General features: G+C 47.3%; 7 protein-coding genes across 7 annotated transcripts; 3 read left to right on the top strand and 4 right to left on the bottom strand.

Moving 5' to 3' along the window:
* Nucleotides 1–1,303: 1,303 nt before the first annotated feature.
* FPOAC1_013574 (uncharacterized protein) lies at nucleotides 1,304–2,044 on the bottom strand (the record flags this gene model as incomplete). The annotated part of the gene is made up of 2 exons (XM_044857915.1): nucleotides 1,304–1,887; nucleotides 1,939–2,044. 2 exons carry the CDS (start codon nucleotides 2,042–2,044, stop codon nucleotides 1,304–1,306), a joined length of 690 nt encoding a protein of 229 aa, XP_044701297.1.
* A 1,362-nt stretch (nucleotides 2,045–3,406) lies between these two features.
* FPOAC1_013573 (uncharacterized protein) lies at nucleotides 3,407–4,352 on the bottom strand (the record flags this gene model as incomplete). The annotated part of the gene is made up of 5 exons (XM_044857914.1): nucleotides 3,407–3,445; nucleotides 3,518–3,851; nucleotides 3,906–3,985; nucleotides 4,188–4,233; nucleotides 4,312–4,352. The coding sequence occupies 5 exons, from the start codon at nucleotides 4,350–4,352 to the stop codon at nucleotides 3,407–3,409; spliced, it is 540 nt and encodes a 179-aa protein (XP_044701296.1).
* A 2,859-nt stretch (nucleotides 4,353–7,211) lies between these two features.
* FPOAC1_013572 (uncharacterized protein) lies at nucleotides 7,212–8,552 on the top strand (the record flags this gene model as incomplete). The annotated part of the gene is made up of 1 exon (XM_044857913.1): nucleotides 7,212–8,552. One exon carries the CDS (start codon nucleotides 7,212–7,214, stop codon nucleotides 8,550–8,552), a length of 1,341 nt encoding a protein of 446 aa, XP_044701295.1.
* Nucleotides 8,553–11,129: 2,577 nt separating this feature from the next.
* FPOAC1_013571 (uncharacterized protein) lies at nucleotides 11,130–11,920 on the top strand (the record flags this gene model as incomplete). Its single annotated transcript, XM_044857912.1, has 2 exons — nucleotides 11,130–11,383; nucleotides 11,446–11,920. 2 exons carry the CDS (start codon nucleotides 11,130–11,132, stop codon nucleotides 11,918–11,920), a joined length of 729 nt encoding a protein of 242 aa, XP_044701294.1.
* A 1,464-nt stretch (nucleotides 11,921–13,384) lies between these two features.
* FPOAC1_013570 (uncharacterized protein) lies at nucleotides 13,385–16,388 on the top strand (the record flags this gene model as incomplete). Its single annotated transcript, XM_044857911.1, has 5 exons — nucleotides 13,385–13,641; nucleotides 13,757–14,527; nucleotides 14,638–15,104; nucleotides 15,899–15,914; nucleotides 16,202–16,388. 5 exons carry the CDS (start codon nucleotides 13,385–13,387, stop codon nucleotides 16,386–16,388), a joined length of 1,698 nt encoding a protein of 565 aa, XP_044701293.1.
* Nucleotides 16,389–17,013: 625 nt separating this feature from the next.
* FPOAC1_013569 (uncharacterized protein) lies at nucleotides 17,014–18,441 on the bottom strand (the record flags this gene model as incomplete). Its single annotated transcript, XM_044857910.1, has 4 exons — nucleotides 17,014–17,460; nucleotides 17,559–18,050; nucleotides 18,124–18,274; nucleotides 18,356–18,441. 4 exons carry the CDS (start codon nucleotides 18,439–18,441, stop codon nucleotides 17,014–17,016), a joined length of 1,176 nt encoding a protein of 391 aa, XP_044701292.1.
* A 1,178-nt stretch (nucleotides 18,442–19,619) lies between these two features.
* Nucleotides 19,620–20,663, bottom strand: FPOAC1_013568 (uncharacterized protein; the record flags this gene model as incomplete). Its single annotated transcript, XM_044857909.1, has 2 exons — nucleotides 19,620–19,896; nucleotides 19,993–20,663. The coding sequence occupies 2 exons, from the start codon at nucleotides 20,661–20,663 to the stop codon at nucleotides 19,620–19,622; spliced, it is 948 nt and encodes a 315-aa protein (XP_044701291.1).
* Between the last annotated feature and the right edge of the window lie 1,806 nt (nucleotides 20,664–22,469).

Here is a 22,469-nt window from a genome sequence, read left to right as displayed (position 1 = left end):
TTTTGTTCATCACTGTATTCGAGTCAGGCGTTTCAAGTCACTATCGTTGACCTGAGGCTAGTGGATGCTTCATCCATTATTGATTGGGATGCAGACTAGCGTCAGCCTGTCAATATTTAGCGGTGTTTGGAGACAAAAATGAAGCATGTCCAGGATGAACTGTTTCGTACAAAACAGGACACGTCCCTGACTGGCTATCGCCCGACGTGTCTGTCTTTCAGCATTCATTGTGTGATGTTGACTTCGAAAAGACTGGCGTGTGACGTTTTGTGCCTTAGCAAACTCAAACTGTATGCTGTAGCATGCGGCCGTCTAGGGCTCACTGTGTCGCGTCGTGTAGATACAAATAAAGAATTGTCGCCATCTGTGGTTCCTGAGAATTGGTTGAAAGTTCTTTGCCTGGCAGACGTGCACATGTGTTTGATTTTCCAATCATGAATACAATCTCATTCAAACTGCGCGACTGCTCGCAATATTGCCGAAGCGTGGATAATCAAGCCGATAGGGACCCTTATATTCCATATCTACCTTCGTCAAGAAAGCTGCCCACCGGTTTGATCGCAGGACTGAACACTGAAGAGGACTGCAGTTCAGGTGCGGGAAGCCATCACTCATGGTTCCTCAGGGCCAACAGCTGTCTGATAGAATGGATCTGTCCTGATTGTGAAGGTCCAGAGCAAGGCATGTTTTTCGAATGCCACTACTGTAGACGTGTGAAATGTAGGCGATGCGTGTAAACCGAACCTTTGCACAGGTTCAGGGAACCTATATGCGAAACCTTTTCTTCTACGCATATGTTTCTTTCCGTTCTCATTCACCGCAGTGGCGATAGTAAGCTTTTACCGAAGTCGGTCGTCGAAACGCCGATAGTTCCTTCTTAAAGATCCGAGGAAAGTCTTCCGGTTTTCCTTTGATCGCAAACTAATGATCTCCCTTCTCTAATTCTCTTCAAACCCGGCGCTAGGGTCGAAAACGATCACTCTTCGCTTTTGTGTTCTCTTGGTTTGGGGATGCGAGCCTAAAAAGGAAATTGAACTAAATGTCGCTGTCCGTGGCGAATATTGTATTGAAAATTCCAATAGGACACGATATCTTAACAATGAGCTGTCAGCTGGCTTCACCAGACTTACCGGTAGCAGCCTGCCAAGGTAAAGGAAGCACAATTATCCATAACTACTGTATTGAAGATAAACCTTTTCTATCACTGCCATAGGGTAGGGTGAAAATCGATGCCCCATTTCATCCTCGCTATCCCCCATGAGTATGCACATACAAGCCATCTTGAGTCTGCAGTTTCCCTTCGCTAGAACAGTTGAGCTTGATCTTTCGGAAACATGCTGATATTGACTGTTCTAATGTAGTCCTGGCGAATGTCGGAGACCGTCGCGTTCAGCTGATCTATAGCTTCCAATAGCTTGTAGAAGAAATCTCTGTGATATGTGGCGTCCTCTCGCTGCTTTTGGGTTTCTTGCATGAGACGTTCGTTTTCTTGTTCCAGAGTCCAGATGTTTTCCTGCAGCTGCATTCGAGTGGTTGCGTCGTAGGCTGCACTCGTCTCCATCATAGAAACTTGATGTCCTAGTAAAGCTACGTCTTCACTCGTTCCGCCCCGTTCCGTTACATCCGCATCGAATGTTGGTATGCCGTATGGCGGTGGGCTTCCCGAACGCAGGTGGCCACCAGCGAAATCACCTTTGCTGAATGTGATGGCGTGAAAGCTTCTCCCGACTTCTCTGCAAAGCTTCTGGTATGCTTCAGGTTCGTGGTCTTCAAGTTCCCTGGAAAACAGATGTGCTACTTCTTTCGTATAGGTCCAAGTGTAGGCATCGCTCTGCTTCATCACCAAGCGTACATCGCCAGGTTCTAATTTGATACCGGTCCTCCTCTCTACTCTTTGTTAGGGGACACGAGTTCGGTTATCGTGGGTCATATACTCACCAATATGTGCTGTAAGCTTGTCCCTGCATCTTCGTAAAAGCAACCTGTCCTTGCTTGTATCTCTGGCGACACCATCGACTGCTTGGTATGAACCGAGTTGCTGCATATTCGATGCTGTTGACTAGATCTTGGAGATGTGCGATGGGGTGATTCTGATCGCTTTGTATCCCTTTTCACTGTCTAGTGTATTCAAAGCGCATCTGATGGAAAGTGTCGTGGTTTTCAATTCTTCAAATCGCATATCGCAAGTAATTTCACCTCAGATGGATGCAAAAGGGACTTCATGGACTGGAGTCCGAACATAGCGGTTTGCTTTACGTTTCAAATACGCCAAAGATATACTACTACAAAGTCTAAGAATGAAGTCGCTCTCACGTCGAGGAGACCTTTCTTGGCTGAAAGAATATACTGCAACTTTTTCTGGCCAGGCAAGGTGCTCGATTGTTATGATCTACTATCCATGACAGGGCCATTGGTGGCCATTTTCAAACTCTGGGCTCATACGGCGCCGTAACGCTGATTTCTCGTCTCTGCAGTAGCAAGAGCCTGCTTATGGCCCTATTCTGTGTGTCTTGCACGCCATGCATCCAATCAACCGTACTCTTCAGAACTTCTAGCTCCCTGCACAATTCTTTCATTTTTTCCTGCATGTCAAAATTTGAGTCGAATGAGTCGTATGTGGGAGAGACGTCCAATGCGGGCTCGTATCCACTAGAAGTGGATTCAAGCTGCTGAATGTCCGGAATGGGATCAGTTTCAGGACAGGGAGTAAAGGGACGCTCATGGCTCGGTGGAGTGTAATAGTCAGGCAGGTCCTGCCCATGATCAATTGTCCATTTCTCGCTCTCCGATTCAAGGCCTTGGAGTTGAAATGGTTGCGGAAGCGGTGACGTCATTTTCACATCCGACGGGTGCGACATGTGGAAAGAACAAGACAAGGTCGCAGTCTTTCCGGGCGTTCCAAGCATACTTATAGTTATACCTGCAACGTTATTGCAAACTCCCAATGATCAGTCCTTTGAACTCCTTGACGCCTCGATTTGATCGCTCTCTGAAAATCCGTTTTTGGCTCAGACGGAAACGGGTACAGGAAGGATAAGGGGTGCGAGATACGCTACTATCATAGCCCTTGCACCATATTCAATCAATCAGACTCCCACCAAGACGTGAAACTAAGGTGTCCGGGCCACAATAGAAATAGAAAAGGGTGCGTCGAGTGCCTCCGTGGTAATTTCAGACTATATTACTCCTATGTACTGTAGTGTAGCCCGTTTGTCTGACTTTCCTCAAAACCGCAGCCACTTGTGGTCACTCCTTTTACTGTACCTATGGCGAATTCAAGCCTTGAATCTCTCCTCACAGTACTGTAACCGTGTCTACCATGTTCGTAATAGGCTGCCGTGTTCTCGACTTTGTCGAGTCGCTATGAACCAGATCAAAATCGTGTTGTCGCCTCCAAAACTTGTTGTTACGACATTGACACGTACTGCTCCAGATAGCGGAGCATCTAAAGACAAAAAGAAATGATCAGCCTCACAAGGCACACTTGGTCGTTGTAACGAAATAAAGACGCTGATACCTTTTGAGGGCATTTCTTGCATAAAAAGTCCATCTTCTGCTTGGTTTTGTGGCCTCCGGGCCAGGTAACGTAAATCATCAAGTCTTCTATGCTGTCTCCCTGACAGCCATCGATGTGAAAACTTTCGTTCTCCCACGTGCCCCGAGGAGGCTCCCACGTCGACTTCGGTGTGCGGCTTGGGCGGGCAAGGCGATAACTCTCACTCCTCTTGCCTGGTTTGATGCTGGGATTAGTGCCTGTCGGACTTGGTCGCTTGTTCGCAGACTTTCTAGCTCTTTTCCGCCGCTTGGCGAGGCTTGCAAAATAATTCTCCACCAACGCGTCGCCTCCGATTCTGTCCCCAATAGTCAGCCCAGTGGGTAAACGGCATGAGAACCAGGTAACTGACTCAAGATTCTCCTGGGGTTCCCATGTCCATTCCTTTCTGCTCTCGTGTCCCTGCCATTTGATATGGAAGTATGTGCATCCCTTTGGCCCATTAGTATCATGTGTGCAGAGGTCGTTGGAGATGTGAATGTTTTGAGTACAGGTATTTCTCTGACGTTCATTGTCTTCTAAATGTATGAGAGGGGGGAAGTGGACAAGTCCATTGAGAAGAAGTTTTTAGTGGCACGGTAAGCGCGAAAGTTGGGGAAAGGGGTAGCCGATCGAATAGAATCATCCTTCCTACCTTTTCATCATCGAAGTAGTGATCCTGGATGGAATCTACCAAGTATCTTATTGAAGTCAATATGTATCTCACGGCCCCAACCGCAGGCTGTGGGAGAGGTGGGTGTTGTGTTATTGCCACTCACATGCCATTATTCTCCTGGCCGTCCCCTTTAGCTATGGTCATGACACACCAGGATTGGAGATATGCGCACACGATGCTAAGCGGTCTGTACACTGATTTGGCACTGGACGAATTGAGAGATTTGCGTGGATACCTGTTGCAGAGCTGAGGGTGTAGTCAAAACAGTAAAAGAAGTAGACACTGCAATTGAATAGGAAGTGGGCAGAATGAGGATATTCCTCTTTTTTGGACTAAACCGAGACGTAGGTGCAGGGAAAACAAGGGTGGACCAGACGACAAAGGCCCAGTTCTGGAACGGATGTCTGCCGACGCTTGACAGGCACAAGGGCCTGAAGCAGACCTTCAACCGTAAAGTAGTACCCACTGACAAGGAAGTCAAGGGTTGTAGGGCCATTTCAGCCGCCTTTAAATTTCACTCCCTCTCGGCATCGCGCCATCCAGCTTCAGACCTCGTTCTTGATGAAATGATAATGGCGAGAATACATAAACGGCGGCTCCCGTGCTGCGTCCTTTCCTAGAAATACCTTGATGGTGATTCTTTCTGAACAAATAATTTTGTAGTCACCTTTTAGTCGCCGACTTCGTTTCCGCCATTAATCAATTTCTAAGTATGAATCTTAAAATTGTCTCATCGACCTTTGTACTCTTACAAGTCACCACGGCACTACCAATCACTTTGTACGAGCAACGTTGGCCAGCAACTAGAATGGTAACAAGGGTCGAAGATACGTGTGCCCAGGAAACAAATTTCCTGGGAGGCGTTTCCGACGCACTCAAGACTGTTGCCTGTATTTTGCGTGATTATTCCTTTTGAGTTAGACGTCTTGGACAGCTTACCAGGGGACATGTAGAAAAGGTGGTGGTGGGGGAAAGAATACGGAGCGGGAAAGATAAGGAAAGTACGGTAAATCGACACTTGTCGAATAAGGAATTGTATGACACAGTCTGTCTAGGGGGGGAAACACGTCTGTTACAGAGGAGCCTCTTTCTGGCTGTCATAGTTTTTTGGGATACGATTTGGCACCTTCCTGAGGTTAAAGTACCGTACAGTGTCCCGTTTCTCAGGTGCCTTTGTGAGATTGCAGAGTTTAAGATGGATTACCGGCGACAGGGCACGCCACCCGCATTACAACTATAGAAAATCAAAGTTCGGACGCAGTGTTTCAAGCCTAAAACTACCGTTTGGGGTGTCATATTGGATCCCCACCTTCCAGTCATTGAAAAACTTGCACAAAAGAGACAAGGTTATTACGATGACTTCGGTTCGATCAAACCAAGAAGCAGGTAAGGCCGATTACGATAACCAGGTAACACAATAGAAGTGATGGCATCCTAGCAAGCTATTACTAGTAACTAACAAGACCCAAGGATCTACAGGGTGGTGCGGGTCCAGCGTCAGTAGTTTCTTATTTTAGTTTTAATGGAAGTACCCCAAAACGGACTAAGCGTGGCGCATGCCATGTACACAGCCAGAGTCGAAATCGACCCCGCCAGGTATCAGACATAACAGAGTCCAGTTATTTCGGCGTCCGGGCTTCAAAGATCCGTAGTATAATCGACTTACAACTACTCCCTTTTCATAAGAGCCAGCTCGAACTATCCGCATCATTTCTTCCGGTCATGCATGGAGTTCAAATTCACTTGGGATCACTGATACCCATCTAAATGTTGTTAGTGAGTACGAAGGGCAGGGATCATCCCATCGTCGGCAGTACGCGGGGCATGCGCCACGTTTAGTCCATTTTTGGGCACTCTCAATAAAACTACAATAACAAGTTACTGGCGCTGAACTCGCACCACTCTGTATCATTTCGTGTTTGAAAAGCTGTTTTGGAAATTCACTTCAATCTGGGTGCTTTTCTGTCACCATGAGAACTCGATCGCAGCGGAACCCTTCCACCAGTCTCGGCACCGCTAACACTAAAAGCCATTCAGCTCGAGCAGATTCATTGCCCAGCGTGGAGTGGGATCGTGCTGATGTGGATCACATGGAATTTGATGTGTCGACGAGCACGTATTACGTTTTTCTAAGATGGCCGAATGGGGATGTGTCTGAACATTCCAGAGAGGAAGCTTACGCAAAGTGTCCACAGCAGGTCAGTCAAGGCAAACCATCGTGGCATCCGGTGATTACGGTCTAATGGCTTCACAAGATGCTTCGATTCTATATAAGACATATCAAGCTAGTTTGAAAAACGGATAGCCCTACACGACCATGAATAGAAAAGCCTCAACTACGTGTGGCCGGGTGAGGAGTAGGTGAAATATCTTGTCAAGAATCGTGCCCCATTTTTCAATAATATGGGGGTGTGGTGGTCTGGGGTAGCCACAACATGGAAGAATACTAGGCATTATTGCACCAAGTCTTTTTACTACACTCCTGATGCTAGGGCTTGGTTAGCATAACAAGAACGTTTTAAAACTTGAACAACCTGAGATTATCAATCACTCAACCGAGACTTATTTTGGCCAAGGCCTCGCTGCGTTCACGTATTTTAAATGTCATTCGAACAAAAGGATAGAAAAGGCATTTAGACGCTCAATTCGAAAGTTACGAGAATATCAACATTCTGACGACAAACATGCTATGTAGCGAGCGAATCTTGAAGATTAACGTCCTGTTTGGGGTTTTCTGGTCTATACTGGGATTGATCGTACAACCATAATCGTACGTGTCTATTTTGAATAAATGTTTGGTAATTGAAACCTTTGTCTACATCGCACTCTCTTTGTTCTCGGGTGTGACATGGATATCTTCATGCGTTGGCTGTCTCCATTCCCAAAGTTCGCAGCAGTTACGTGCAGCTTCTAGAATTTCCGAACAAGAAAAGAAGAAAAGAAGAAGAAAAAACAGATCTTCGGTAGGTCAGCTACGAGGAGGCGCGGGGTAGCTGATCTGACATGATTTCCTTATTACCGTCGGAGCTTATTTGCATGATCACCGAGTTATGCTCTCTCGGTGCCCAGGCCTCACTAGCCCGGTCGTGTCGCGTGCTCTACAACATTTGCAAACCCATACTTTACAGAAACGACGTGATCAACCACAGATCCTCATCCGTCTTTTACTCTATCGTCTACTGCCGAGACCGGCGCGATGCGCTGAGGATCCTTGAGGCGGCGAAGGAGGGTGGAGCTGCCTTTACAAAATGTCAAGATGCTCAAAAATGGCATCCACTATCCTTTCACCGCATCGACGCAACTCTCTATTCGCCACTTCATCTAGCAGCACGGAGAGGGCTGGACGATATTGTCGCCTATCTTATCAACCATGGTCTTGATATCGACGACAAAGAGGGTATAGACCTCTCCAGGAGAACACCGCTTATGGAAGCCATCCTCAATCACCAGGAACTGACAGCCGTGCTCATAGTCCGGCGAGGTGCTTCGAGAGGCTTGCGTCCTCCCGACTTGGAAGCATTCCAAGCCGCTATACGAGAAGGCATGACATACCTGTTAAGAGTCATGGTGGAGCGGAATGCATTAGATGTCAATTCTGAAATTGGATACGGATGTACTCCACTGGCGTTAGCTGTCTGTCACAGGAAAGGGCCGGTGATGGCAGCTTTACTGGAATTTGGCGCCCATGCACTACCTGCGATGCGGAGGTTTTGCAGTGACAACGCCTTCCTTTCTATCCTCTGGATGCTGGACTCAGCCTCATCGCATTTGTTGAAATCATTAGAGCTCGGCGGGATGCTGGAGCTTGCATTTTCGATTGCCACAGAGCGGGTGTCTTCAGTACAGACTAACCGGCAAGTCGTTGCGCTGGAGCGACTTCTGAAATTGCTTTACCGAGATGGACAAATGAATGGCAATACCGTATCACTCCCTGCCAGGGATTTTAGCGATTTCCTAGACGCTCTCCTTCAGATGGTGTTGTCAATCGATTACACAGATACACGCCTCGCCGGCCTGTTCCACAGCTGGGGTGCGACGATCCAGACAGGAGTATATCTTCGCTTAAACAAGGTCCTACGTTCTTCAGTCTTCGAGGAGAACATCCGGCTTTGCCTCCGTCGCCATCCTGGACTGCTGCACTGTTTCGACTTTGTACACAGTCATTCTTTGCACTGCCCAGCCTTGGCAGGACGCTGGGCAGTAAGGTACTTTCTTGATCACGTCCCTGGCTATATGCTATGGCTGATTCAGGAATTGAAACAACAAGGCTTTCCTTTGGATCGGCATGGCGTGGAGCAGCTGGACCTTTCCAAGTTCAAAGAAGACGGAAGCATACCAGGATAGAAGAACTAAGCCTGTCTTTGGCCATTGAGCTTGAGGTCTTTCCAGTGGTTCCTACAATGTTCCCTGTGGCGTACTAAATAGGTCAAGCTCGATCATCATGTCATAAGAACAGCAGTCAAGGTACAGAATCCTGCTTTCTGTTAGAGGACCTTGCAATATGTACCTATAGGTTAGGATCTCCATGGGATTTGTAAGGATGGCATGCTGAATTAAACCGATTACAGTTTAACGTGGTAAAACCTCATGATGGACGAGGAGTGCGCCCGCAGTTTTACTCTATCTTCCTTGACAGCTATCTTGTCCTCTAACTACACTTAAATATGCATAAGTCAATACGAATGATACCCGATGCAGTAGTAGCCCCTTGTATCAAATGTAAACCAGATGATCGACTAGAATCGAGCGTTTCGTAAAGGAAGAAGCCATCTTATTTCAATTAATTCGCGGTTTTGTTGTTCGAAAATGATCATGCTTCTTTTCATGACGTTTTCCGATGCAAATAATATTGGACTGACGATGAAATGACAAAAGAACCCTAGTTGACCTCATCCTCAGAGTCCGTCTGGTAAATTCCGCTTTCATGCACAACATGCTCGATGGTAGGTGTGCAGGTAATAACTTGTGAAGACAAGTGAGGTGATCCATCCGTCTTTGGACGTCTCCTCCTCCTCTTTTGATAGCCAATGACAGTCTCCTCGTGTGCAAGCACGGCCGATTACGATTGCTTTGAAAATATTTGTACTTCTCGCAAAGTCGGACCCGTCGGTTGAGCTTGCGGTTGTCGTCCTTTAGCTTTGTGACTTCCATCTTCAATTCCGAGTATAATCTTAAGAGTGTATCAAGCTGCCGGGACTGGCAAGAGTCTTGAGTGACTCCATGGGTTTGGAATGAGAATCGCTATTGATAAGCATTATCAATACATTGAGAAGGAGCGCTGGAGCTCGCCGCTGCACTTCTCAAATCGATATTGGACGACGGATCCCTTTGGCATGGGCATGGAGGTTCCATGTCCGGAGTGAATGGAAGGCTGGAGGACTGCGGGTAACTCATCATGGCACGAGTCGTTCGAATGTCTGGTGGCGCAAGCTTAAATGACGAAAAGAATAGTTGTAGAAGGTCTGTGAAAGACTGTATTATCAATATATGGAAAGCGGTTTCTGATTTTAATCAAGGTCGACCCTCCGCTCCCTTTTACATACCGCGGCCAAACCTCCGTTGTATCATTACACTCACCCCTCACGGGAGCTATTGATATTGTCAAGATTGCTTGTGCATAATGCTACATTAGTAACTAGGGCTTGGGCCAGCTTACAGTTTCCATTGCATTACCCCTTGGTACATACTATGTGCTAATGGTGGTTGATATACCCACTAGTCAGGCTGAGCGCAGCCACTTGAGTCACGTTATTTTTACCGCCTGAAACAATTCCTACCTACCTAAATAAGCCTATCCCTAATAAAGATGATGGTCAGGCATAACCTGCCAGTCAGGTCTGCTCAGTGTGACTTGAGGTAAACGTAAGATCGTCCCAACTTGGTCTTTTTCCTGGGATGGTCACCGCTTCTGGCAACGACAAGGACTCCGCACGAGGCAGAACTCAGATAGGTTATGACTTGACCGGATCTTGGTATACTAGCATGTCAATTTTCGCATGGACATGTCTGTGAATAAACAACAAACCATATACCTATACAGTAGTCGCTGCCAGGTACGATGACATCAGATCCACGACGAGTCTTGTTCCGGCCATTGATTTGACGTCGGATATAGCATGCAAAAGGACAACTTCAAAATCTTCATAGTATTTTTGGCCGGGAACTGCTGATCTAGTTGCTGGTTACTGGAGCTCAATCACACATCTTCATCATTAGGGGATACTGGGCTATCAAAAACAAGTAAATCTAATAATACGGTGCTCGGCGCTGACATTCTAGATCAGCGTGTTGGGGCATCCAGGAAGAAATAACTTTTGCCAGTACGAGCCCCGTTAACTGCTGACCATTTAATCCTTGTTATGTGGTCTTGCCTGATGTGTCTATCAATGGTGTGAGTGATTTACATTCGTACAATGTGAAGTTGGGCGCACTCGGTCTGTGCCAACCTTGAACGAGGCGGGATTTGTCAGACATTACGTGTATTCGGTCCATTGATCCAGATTGGTATATTCATGTTGTGTTCTGTTCAACTCTCCCCTTCAAGGTTCTACCGTTTCGGTGCGTAATCTTAAAGTATCCCTGCTTGCACGTGACACCCCAGCACATGTTCAACAGGATTGTGTCAGTCGCTCCTTAAGCACGCCAGCCCCACTTGACCCCTTTCCAGATCTAGCCTAGTTGAGAGATTTGCTTATTTGCACATAAGTCAGGAGAGCAGGGTAGTTATGCATATATATATATATATCCTTGACTTCCAACTTCCAACCAGGGTGGCAATCAACATATGTATCTGGCTTTATCCTGGCGTCTCAATATTCCGAGCAATCAGATCCTATCTTTCATTCTATGAACAACATTACAAAATGCTTACCTACTACCTTCGAATTTTGGGGACCAGAATCCAACCAGCAACTTTATTATATGGATTCGATCAGCTCTTTCGGTGAGGATCTTCCAGGTCAAATTACTACACCAACATGCATCGCTCCTGGTTGGCTTCATGTTCTATCCATGACAGTAGTGGAGTATAAGTCAACCACTTACCAATGGATTCACCAGGATGATCCAATCCAGGAATTTGTTCTTGATGCAGACGTCGGGGAAGGATCTCTTATGAGTCCCCTGGATCATAAGGACATAACGCCCTGCGACTGGAAACGTTTGGGATTCAACAGGTAAGAGCTAGGCTACCACAGTTAAGACTTAGTTGAGATGAATGCTGACCAGTCAAACTCAGTTCTCACTTATCGCTATCCCCGAATAAACAGGAACTTGTCCTAGAAGCCCCTTTGGTCACATCCGGACACCGCGAAGAGACCGATGTTTGTCTTCAAAGACTCGCTTCTAACGCTACTCCTGATGGTACGAAAAAGAGGTCGACCGTGGAAGAAGGCGAACAAACCGGAGATTTAAAAAGACGTAGGCTCGATTCGACATACTCCAAGCAAGAAGACGTCAAGCTCCCCTCTAGTTCGAACTCTCAAAGCGGACATAAGGATGACTGCAGAAAGAGCGTGGTTAATGATAGTTCATCGCCTTCACGACTCGAAGTGGATGGGAAAGATAAGGAGAGAAAGACTCTTGAGCAGGGAAATGCTGTCTATGCTATACATGAAGTGCGCAATAGGAGTCCTACGGGCTTGGAGACAGCCGATGATGTACTCGGTTCGAAGAAGGATAGAATATTAGCAACGGAACTTGGCTTTTTTTGAGTTAGACGTGGAACGATCTTCAGCATACTCGATGTCTTATGGCGCAATAATATCAACCCTGACTTTGTAGGACTTCGAAAGGAACAACGGCGCAATACGTCGACGTCCGTCCTGCACTTGCCTGTCTTTCGACGTCGATCTATTTTATTTGCTGGAAATTGACTTTATAAGAACTTAAACCTGGACCTCTTCCTTAGTTGTTGGGAGGCACTGATGTCTTCCTGTCTTGAGGATGTAACACTATAGTCCGTACCTTCAAGACCCCTTTAGCAAAAAGCGGTTTTTGGCACTGGACTGTATAGGTTGATATAACAAATTCAAAATTCATATAAAAATATCTCTAACTTTGAAACTGCAGGATAAAAAGATTTCCTATGCTGTGCACTATTTCGCAAGTATTCTTTAAATGGCTTCAAAACTGTAGAAGTTTATCCTTTTCGGTGATGATCTGGGAATGTGGAGTGACTTCTTTTCCGTCCATGACTGGAAGATGGCAATGCTCAGGCACATAGCGAGGATAAATCCAACCCAACCAAAGCACAACATGTACGAATATTGCTAAGGCCCACGAGGCGATGAGCAAAGGCCACAATTGACATTGGAACTGGTGGGATGTTATAAACGCATATGCTGTGCTTGGAAGCAAGGAAAAGAGGTAAAGGTGACTCCATCAACAGTTCGGTCATGGTGAACGGACATACGCGAGGCTGACTGGAAACGGTGAGGAGGCGTAAATGTAAGGGAATCCCGGGGATGTTTACCTGTGACGTGGATGATGGTTGATCTAGAATTTCGAGAATGATTCCCTCTGCACAACAATGGATGATGTAGAAGTGAACTGGGCTACGGAAAATTACGATTTGCGAACGATATACTATCTTTTCTTTCCCATAGCAAGGTTTCCTTCGATAGTTTGACGCTTTGCAGCGATGTGGCGTTTGACTTTTTCCCTTTGCCGCCCCCCATTGGCCTAATTTCATTTCTTCCTGCAGTTCCACCAATGCTTAGGACATAGGGAAACAGCAACAGCAACGGCATGGACTACGGTTGATTTTGCGATGCAATTGGTTGGCTAACATGAATCGCTGAAATGGCCGCATTTGGCTGCTGGTGCGGCCATTCCCTCCCACGTCGGGTAATGCTTTCCTTCCTAATCTAATCCGGTACATATAACTAGTTTAAAATAGTTTGAAACTATTAAATCAGATGCCTTGTTCATCCTATCATGAAACCTAAAAGTAGCTTATTCGACCGCGACCGATCCGACAAATTGGCAACAGTCCCTTGGGACACCATATCTGCACACCTCGTACGCATGGACTGAGAGTATCCGGCCGTAAAACCACCGTAGCGTTTATTCCACCACTTGGACGTATCCTGAGGCTTCGAACTGCTTCTCTTTAGCCCGACCTTGTCGCGCACCGGGATGACCGTTGGTGCGGCGACTACTCTTGCAACACAGCCATGAAGGAGTACTTGAGCTCGCTGTTGAAGTTTTCGCTTCCAAGTCCAGATCCCGCGACGATCCAACTCCTTTTAATTTTTATCTCTGTTCTCCCTGTTGCTTCAAGTGTCATAGCATTGGGACTATTTCGGTTCAAACAACCTTCTGATAATGATGGCGCAGAGAAATCTGCTCCTGCGTCCTCATGGGGTGTTCAAGCCATGGGGTACCTGCTGTCGCTTACACCGCAACCAGAGAATTTCTTGAGACGCCTTACGTATGTTGAAAGCTCCTTCCGCAGACCTTTACGGGTCTTTGTCACTACTCCCACCTTTACTTGACAGGCTTGACAATCGTTCCATCCTCACATCGATGACTAACCTGGCCTCCAGTCAACAGCTGCAGGGGGCTCCGGCTTACATTCCGTCGATAGGTCGGGAGATATACTTGGCCATGCCTGGCAAGCAGATCGAAGGATTGTTCAGAAGAAGTAGCAGTCTGGTACCGACGCCTAGTTTGCTTGATGCCCTGTCCATCTTCTTCGGGCTGTCAGGCCACGATGTCAAAGCTTTCAGCCATGGCCATATATCTGCTTACGAGTCCAACATAGGAGTCTACACAACTGACGCGGATGCCTTCCGGTGCTTCATGAAGCATCAGAGGCAAGACTGCGCTGATCATCTTGAAGGGCGGAACTTGGTCCCTGTTGTGGAGAGATTCAAGAAAAATTTGGCATCTGAGATTTCCGCAACGACAGAGATCGGGCAGAACTGGGGCGTCGTTCCTGATCTCTTCACTTTCTTGCCAAATCCGATACTTACGGCAAATATAGAGGCTCTGTACGGAGAGCACCGGCTTAAAACTTGTCCAAATTTCCTTCGGGACTTCTGGGCCTTCTATAAAGCATTCCCCAACATTGCCAAAGGTCTGCCCCGATGGATGATGCCATCTTCTTTCCAGACCCGTGACGAAATGCTGAAAAGCTTCAGCCGTTGGCGCACCTGGTATGCTGCAAATTTTGACTGGAACAATCACGAGCTTCGCGATGTCGAGTACGAACCTATCTGGGGTACCCAGTACGTCCGTAAGATGGTTCAGCGACACGAGGCCCTCGGGCTCTCCGACAACGGAGTGACCGTGGTGATGCTGGGATACTTTTTTATGTACGTTTGTGATTACCCCCCTTTTTTCGGCCTCACTCCAAGTCTGCGCTTCAATCGTGACAGACGCGAGATTGGCAAACTGCTAAGCGGCTTTGGCTTACCCAGTATAGCACAATGGCAACCACCGTCCCCGCTGCTGTGTGGATGATCATACACATCCTACTCGATGAAGATGTGCTCCGACGGGTTTGGTACCAGATCGGTCCGGCGTTCCAGTCCACAGGGGCCGGAGAGCGACCAGATATCAAGATGTTGATGAAAGACCCACTCCTCAACTCCATCTACTACGAAACACTCAGGCTACGTGTCACGAGTACTGTTGGTCGAACATCCATCGACGAAGGGTTGAATCTCGCTGGAGGCTGGAACGTCAAGGCTGGCGAGCCCATCATGTGTACTGGCCGGCTTGCGGGACTGGATGAATCCTTTTGGAACACCGGCCAGCCCCTGTCTACTGACCAGCCTTCGCACCCTCTGGAAACCTTCTGGGCTGAGCGGTTTCTCGATTGTCCAGGCAGCACCAGTCTCAGCGGACCGATGAAGAAGAAGCACGTCCAGCCTATACGGGATTCTCCAGGTAGGCCACAAACGCAGGTGGGTTTAGAACATGCACGTTCCAAAGCCTCTGTTGCTGGCTCACGCGGTCACTTTTTCCCTTTCGGTGGAGGATCATTCCGCTGTCCGGGAGAAGTGTTGGCTAAACAGGTCATCTTTGCGTCGGTCGCGATACTGTTGCAAAATTATGATTTCACACTTATAGATCCGGAGGGGGCGAGGAAGCTACAGCCCAGCCACCAGGAACTACCTTTCGGCCTGCATAGTTTTGATGGCTTTGTTCCGGTCGAGATACGTAGGTTATAGAGAATAAAAGGTCTTTTTGGCTATATGCTGCGCATATTTACGACGGATTGTGGTTGTTCTTTTCGGTAGGAAAAGCTAGATACAGCCGATCAGGGTCGGACACGTGCTCCAAGTTTACCTATCTATCAATGACAGTACCCCTATAAGGCGAAAAGACCTAGCAAGGACGAGATTCACATGGAGGTGGCTTTGCCGTCTCTATGTTGCGAGGCACGAGGCACCATCAGGGTCTTGTAGTTGTCAAACTTATGTAATTTAAAATAGTACCTATACTACAGTGAGGCTGGAATGCAATTCAATAGTCTATACCTGTGAGGGAGCCAATGGCGAAGCATCGAACTGGCCTCTTAAAACTCAGATATATTTGATTGCTCAGATGCTTTTGGACCTTACTCGGTACTCTGTTGAACGGCATGCATCCCCATCCATCTGACCGTCAGATTTGATACCTAAAGCTCCATATCCAGGCACAACTGCGACGTCAGATCCAATCACAGAATCATCATTCAGCTGCCTGGTCATCCCAGTAAGCGATCCAGCGTTGAATGCGTAATTACATAAATCGTCCATCGATAAGTATCTGTCGGGTTTATGTTTGCTGCTTGATAAGGTTTGTACGACAGGACAATGCACTGGCCCATGATGGTCCGCTAGACCTGGACTATCAGGATAGAGCTTTGGCGATAAGGCACATCTAGGGCAACGCAACGACTCGTCGGAACATACAATCTGTTCTTTTCCTAATGGATTTCCACGTTGAACGTAAGAGTCGTGTAGCTTCCATTGCGACCGTGCCAGAATATCACAGTCCAGACAGTACGATGGCCAGCGTGGAATAAGGCATGGTCGTATTCCTAACGACATGGAAAAGTTTGTCAAACAGCTTATGAGCTCTGTTCTTGAACTGCAACTATTCCAGGACAATGGTGGAGCTCTTATAGCGTCGCAGCTCAGGGCCTCGAGTAAATCACCCGTTTTAGGCCATCCCCTTGGCTGCTAGTATTTTATTTTCTCGTCCAGTTCGGGTGCTTCTCTTGTGCAGACATATTTTGGACAGACCAGGGCTGTTGGGCTCAAAGCAAGCCTTGGAAGCTAGTGTCTGACCGGGCATTGTCTGTGGACAGTGGCCATCACATTACAGTACTTCTCTAGAAGAAAGCCGTACCTGGTTCTCCCTGTTCACCCTGATCACGGACTAAGCCAATCCATCATTCAATGCTCATGTACAGTGGCACGACAGACATATACCCTCACTATACAGCATAGCTTGAAGCCCACAATATGATTTTTAAAGAGTATAGATGGATGTAAGCTGTTGTTCTAACAACACCTCGCGCCACACCTAGTCTACCAACCACCATTAGAGCAGCCTCCTTTCCACTTTTCCAAATACCAACGTTTATGAGCCAAATGAGCACATGGGTGAGAACAGAACGCGATTCGAGTTTGTGGCCAGGATAACCATTCCGGATTACAGTCTGTTATATACATACACAACTGATAGACCTGCGCTACATCATCCTAGCAGTAGCTAAAACGGGAGCTAGTTACCTCTCAGGCTGGTTCAGGCCCAAATCGTTCAGTAATCAACAGCCTCAAGTATCCAACCTGAATTGAGACTTTCCTTATTGTACCTGGATAAGAAATTCCGCCAGGTCCACCGGCTCGTACTTGTGGCCAGTCTTTGGTTCGAGTATGCAGATTCCCGTATCTGAAATCTTGAAGAGCAATGGCCCGCTTTGCGTGTTGGGTAACACTACCCGCGCCACTTGACTTGGATACGTCCCAGAGCCTAGTCCGAGTAGAATCATCGCAAGGTCAGGCAACTTGACCCTTTCGTGGCCGTGCTGACTCTTTAAAGTGACGACTCCTTCTGACACTTTAGCGGGATCATTGCGAAGAGTGAAGGATAAGATCCATCTTGCAAGACCAGAGAAGCCATGCTCTTCCAGTCTGCCAACAGAGAAGGTGATCGCCTGAGACGTGTGGGACGGTACAGCAATAAAATCGCGAAACACATGAGCTCTGCGTAGTACATATTCTGCAGACTCTGGATCGAGGGCGATGTTGAACTGATCGTTGAAGATGTTGCCGGCAAGGTTTAAAGTTCCCCGTGGAAGATGGGAGGTCAGAAAGTGGAGACGGGCAGTCAGGGTTTTCGTATTCTTACTGCTTGAACGAGGCATTCCATCTTTGCTGCTACGGCCGAGTCATCAACGAGACGACGAAGAAGCTTGAACGATGCGCCCTCTATGAACGTGACGTCACCTGCAGCCATAATTCGCCCTTTCAACTTTTCCAAATCAAGAGAGTCGACCGAGAAGTCCATGTCGTACCGTTTCTCATCGGCTTCGCTGATACACTTTTCGTACCACTGTCTGATCTTCTCCCGCCGTTGGGGCATAGGCGACTCCATGGAACGATAGAACTCCCTAATCTCTTCAGGAGTGCGGCTGAACAGCTGTTCTTGGGCATGACACTTGAGATTTACGGGACTCGCCTTGGGCAGCCCCTCATTATCCACCAGGACAGTGAACTTGGAGTGACGCCCGGATGTTCCTGGTCGTTCGCAGAGGCACATTGCAAGGTCTCTGGCCACGAGCGAAGCATGTAGCTTCGAGTCCTCTACGGAGCCGTTGGAGTCTTTGATTGCCATATGGAGCTGGTTGTAGGTTTTCCGTTTTAGCAAACTGGCTCAATCCGAATCGAAAATACACAAAGTTTGGGAGACTCACCAAAGCCCGGTCTTCGTCGCTAATTTTCTCAACCTTGCTGATAGCCTGCTCTGTCAAAAGGCCATTTAGACGGATCTTAAGGGGACTTCCAGCACCAGAAAAGTGCTTCCTGAGCAAGCTGTCCAAATGTTCTTGGGCGTCAGGTTTCAGACTTTTCAGACTAAAGTCAACGGCACGAGGCTCAAAGATGATCACCAGTTCAACATCAGACCTTTTGTTTGCCCATTAGAACATGAGCATAAATGCTGCTATGTTGTCGGCATCTGGGCCATCGTTGCGAACGATCATCAGCTTCTTGGGTTCCTGTTCACGAGTCATTTTGGCTCTTGAGTGATTAGTGAATGGAAATTGGAAGGGTTGGAATGACAGTGGAATATGTATGTGGTAAATGTTAAAGATGGTGTTAACAGTCCGAGGAAACAAGAAGAAGACTTGCGCTTTGCGAATGTTGTGTGTGCGTAGATGGACAGACGAGCGCATACTTATACTTATATAGCTGACCTCAAACGGTGAAGTTACAGAAGCCTTCTTTTCCAGGCCCCGTAATTACAGTGGCTCAGCTGTGGTCTGATCTAGCTTGCGGTATGCCTTGGTGATGATGTTGAGCTCAGCCATCGAGTGTAGGTTGCGACCCACATTACCCGGCTAGGACCAACATCCAAAAGCCTCCAAACTTGAACTGTGCGCTACCTGAAGCCTGGTGAAGTATAGTAACTCCTTCCGCTCAACGTTTTCGCAGATACCCACGGCTCGCACGATGATTCTGCCTTCGCCTGCCTCTACCTCGACATCTAGCCTCCTTTTCGTAAGACTGAAGTTGAGCAATTATGGAACAGAATAGGATCACTCTCGTCGTGGCTATAGTCATCCTTCCCTGGGTTACTCCTGCACTTCCCTTGGCTCAGACACTGTTCAAACGTGTCTCCTATAGATGGGAGGGTAGCAGGCTTCTACCAGCGGGCATATGCCTCGCTCTATCGCTCTTTTGGCCCGCCATCGTCTTACTAGATCAAGCTGTGGACATCAACATCCCGCAGCGATCCACCCACAGATATTTTGCCTGCTTATCTCGACGCAAAGATCCCAGGGCGGGAAAGCGTTAGAGGGTACGTCCCGCCAAAGCGCAATAGCCGGATTGTAGCCCAGTTTTCATATCAACCTAATGACGCGACAGTCACCAGAACACAGAGGAACAGTCTTACGATACCAAGAGTAACAATCAATCAACCCTATGCTCTCCGGGGGGTGCACTGGCTTGCCCATATAATCGGTCATCAGCTTGTGGCTGTCGTCAATTCTCTTTACTACATATGCCAGCGCGGAAAGACGCCATGGTATTTGGAATGCTTCGAGGTCCAGAAGTGAAAGTCCGAGAAAGAGATCGAGAGCTGGTGGAGATGCGGTGGATCATGAGGATGGAGGGCTGGGCTGTGGGATATCGGGTATGGATAGTGGATACGGCGATTACTCGCTATTCAGTCGTACAAAAGACGATGTTATGTAGAGCGGTCGAACGACAGCGAGAACTTGAGAGGAAAACATAGATGAGACGAGTTGACGGGTGTCTGACTCTCTCCATCAGGGTCTTCGGCTGTTGACTGAACCCGTATCTTTTCGAGAGGCAGGACGGAGCACGCGGGTCCTTTGCGTTCTTTCTCGTTGGCAGATGATCCTTCATTTTCGTGCGAAGTTTCTGTTTCCAGACGCTGAAGAGCTTGCTGAAAAACACCCTCAAAAAGGCATTCATAATGCATCCACTTCCCGTACTTCGAGCTTGTGCACCCTATCAGCATCCGGTCGATGTTCGCAGGAGTCTGGCGCTTTCATGTCCTAGGGACCGGAGAAAGGACGCGGCTGCGGCAGTTATACGCTTGACGGTAATAAAATGCATCCTTGATCTCTTCATCATCCGACCCAATCCATCGTCTGACGTCCGTTGTTTCCTTGATGCTCATTACATCAATGATATCCATATGGTTGGACATAATTAATTCGCGTGGTCCGTGGTACGGCTGGCGACCTTCTATTATCGTCCTGCCTCGTAAAGTGCCGGGGGGGATATCGTGTGGCCTGTACATCCAAGATACACGCGCGTAAATGTTAAATGTATCCAAAGCTCTGATCTCAAGGACCTGCGCTATCCAATGATCATCGTGCAGCTTGGAGTTTCCGTCCTGTACGTGGTTCTCGGTACATTGCCGCTTGATGCTCTGTTCATTGGCAACGACGACAAAATCCCCGGTGGTACATGTAAATCCATTTCGAAAGTTTTTATACCGTGTCATGCCAAGCCACCGATTGCTCGGCTGTACGACGTAGTAAACATCCATGGCCTTGAAGGCACTCGTACGTGGGAAGTCAAACGTTTGGAGTTGAAAGTGCTTGGAATCATGTCGATCCCGGCGCGTGCACGTTTTTCCATTTTTTTCCTTTTCTCGTTTCTCTTCAGCGCGTGGAGGGTTGGCCTTGTAGACGATAGTGAAAGGACAATCTGCATCTATATCCTGCTCTTTGGGACACGGTCGTTTCCGGTCACTCATCGCGACAACCGGACGAAGAAATACAAATACTTATATGGTAATAGTAAAGATCGAGATACTTTTGGAATGGCAAAGGCTAGTTGTGCCAGAGCATTCGGCGTCGCATTTGGAAGGATAGACAAAGGAAACAGGCCGGATGTCGCGTTGTTTTAACGTTTTGCTAGCTATTAGTCTGTTTCGGGTTAGCATGATTCGATCAAGCAAGGAGCGCCCCGAATATTGATCCGTCATATTCTTTCCCCACCAAGGCCAATCCCGCTATCCAACAAACATTCAAGAAAAAGATCTGGAGACGAGAGTGCCGTGAAGTCATTGTTAAGAATTTCATGATTTCATGTTGATTTTCGTCAGTTTTGGAAGCATCCCTTCTATATTACTTGTTGGGAGTTTACTGTAACTACTATAACGTCCAGAATCCTGACTGTCGTCGGATGGTGCTTCTTTTGATCGTCACGAGACTCATGTCCTGCAAGTACGTGCATTGCTGTTTTCGTCTCTAAGTATTTAGAACTATCCATTTGAAAGTTTAGAGACAAGACACTATGATGAAAGACCTACTAGAGAGCAATAAAATCAATCAATTCTGGAATTACATTTAATAGCTTTGATGTTTTGGCTCCTAGCGTTTCACCATTTTCTGCTTACTTACACAATAACGTACTCTGGCCATGCAGAGATGTGTGTTTTGATTATTGGTTCAATGTGTTAGTGTCTATGTGGCTTATTTGCCCCCCCCCCCCCCCCCCCTAGCTAAATTCATCCTTTAAAACAGGACAGACGACGGGATCTGCTAATGCGGCTTGAAAATGCTCCTACAGCTATTGCCGTAGCGTATGTAGATACAGACATATCTCCAGTAGGTTCTTGGTACATCCAAAATATCATCGATAATTAAGAAATGGCCTCAGATACGTGCAACCAAAGGCTAGACGGGAGAGAGAACGTCAAATTTATAAATAACTCAAATCTACCCATCATCCGTATCGTAGTGTGCATCGTTTCCGTTGGAATGAACCTCAGTCTCGACTCAGTCATACCCGTTGATATGTTTCTTGTCAGTTTCGCGATCGCCGTCATCTTCATCGTCACAGTCGCTAAACTCACCTTCATCTCCGTCACATCCTTCGTCCGGATTCCAATCATGGTTCGTTACCTCGCGTTATAAGAGAGTAACGAGATATAGTACATGACGCGTCATAATGGTTTCATCACGTCCAAGTCATAAATTATAGATGTCTTGTTCTTGATATGTTTCAAAATGCTGAACCCTGAACACATAAGAAATGGACATTTTCCATACATCAACATATCTTTCTAAGCACTTCACAACTTTGAACTCACGGGGCCAAAAGTTATCTTTCCAGTAGGTATTCAACCAGCATCGAGATCTGTATGAAGTCCTGGCCAGCGTGAACTTGGCTCAATCAACCATGAGATCGACACCGCGGAATACGACTCATAGCTGAGCTTCCACGGCAGCCGGACTTCGGAGTGCCGTATCGTGCCATTGGCCTAACAGATAATCTTCGTTCCATGCTGTTTTGAGCTTTTTGCCGTGGCCGCGATGATGACAAGTGGTCGGTTGTGAAACAAGCGAGGCCACCCAGTGTGCTGTAACCATAGAGTTGTTTCATTCTATTCAACGTCGTGGTCAGTAATCGACGTTTTTACGTCTTCGTCAGTGGGATGTGTATGCGTAACTGCTGATAAATTTTGTATAACTAGATTTTTGGTCAGAAACGGACATTAGAATATTGCAGGTCCATCTTTAGTTGGTCGTCCATGGCTATTGCTTTCTGAATATTC

This window comes from Fusarium poae (assembly GCF_019609905.1).
Source record: "Fusarium poae strain DAOMC 252244 chromosome Unknown contig_2, whole genome shotgun sequence".
Taxonomy (NCBI): Eukaryota; Fungi; Ascomycota; class Sordariomycetes; order Hypocreales; family Nectriaceae; genus Fusarium; species Fusarium poae.
This window is presented reverse-complemented; position numbering and strand designations above follow the sequence as displayed.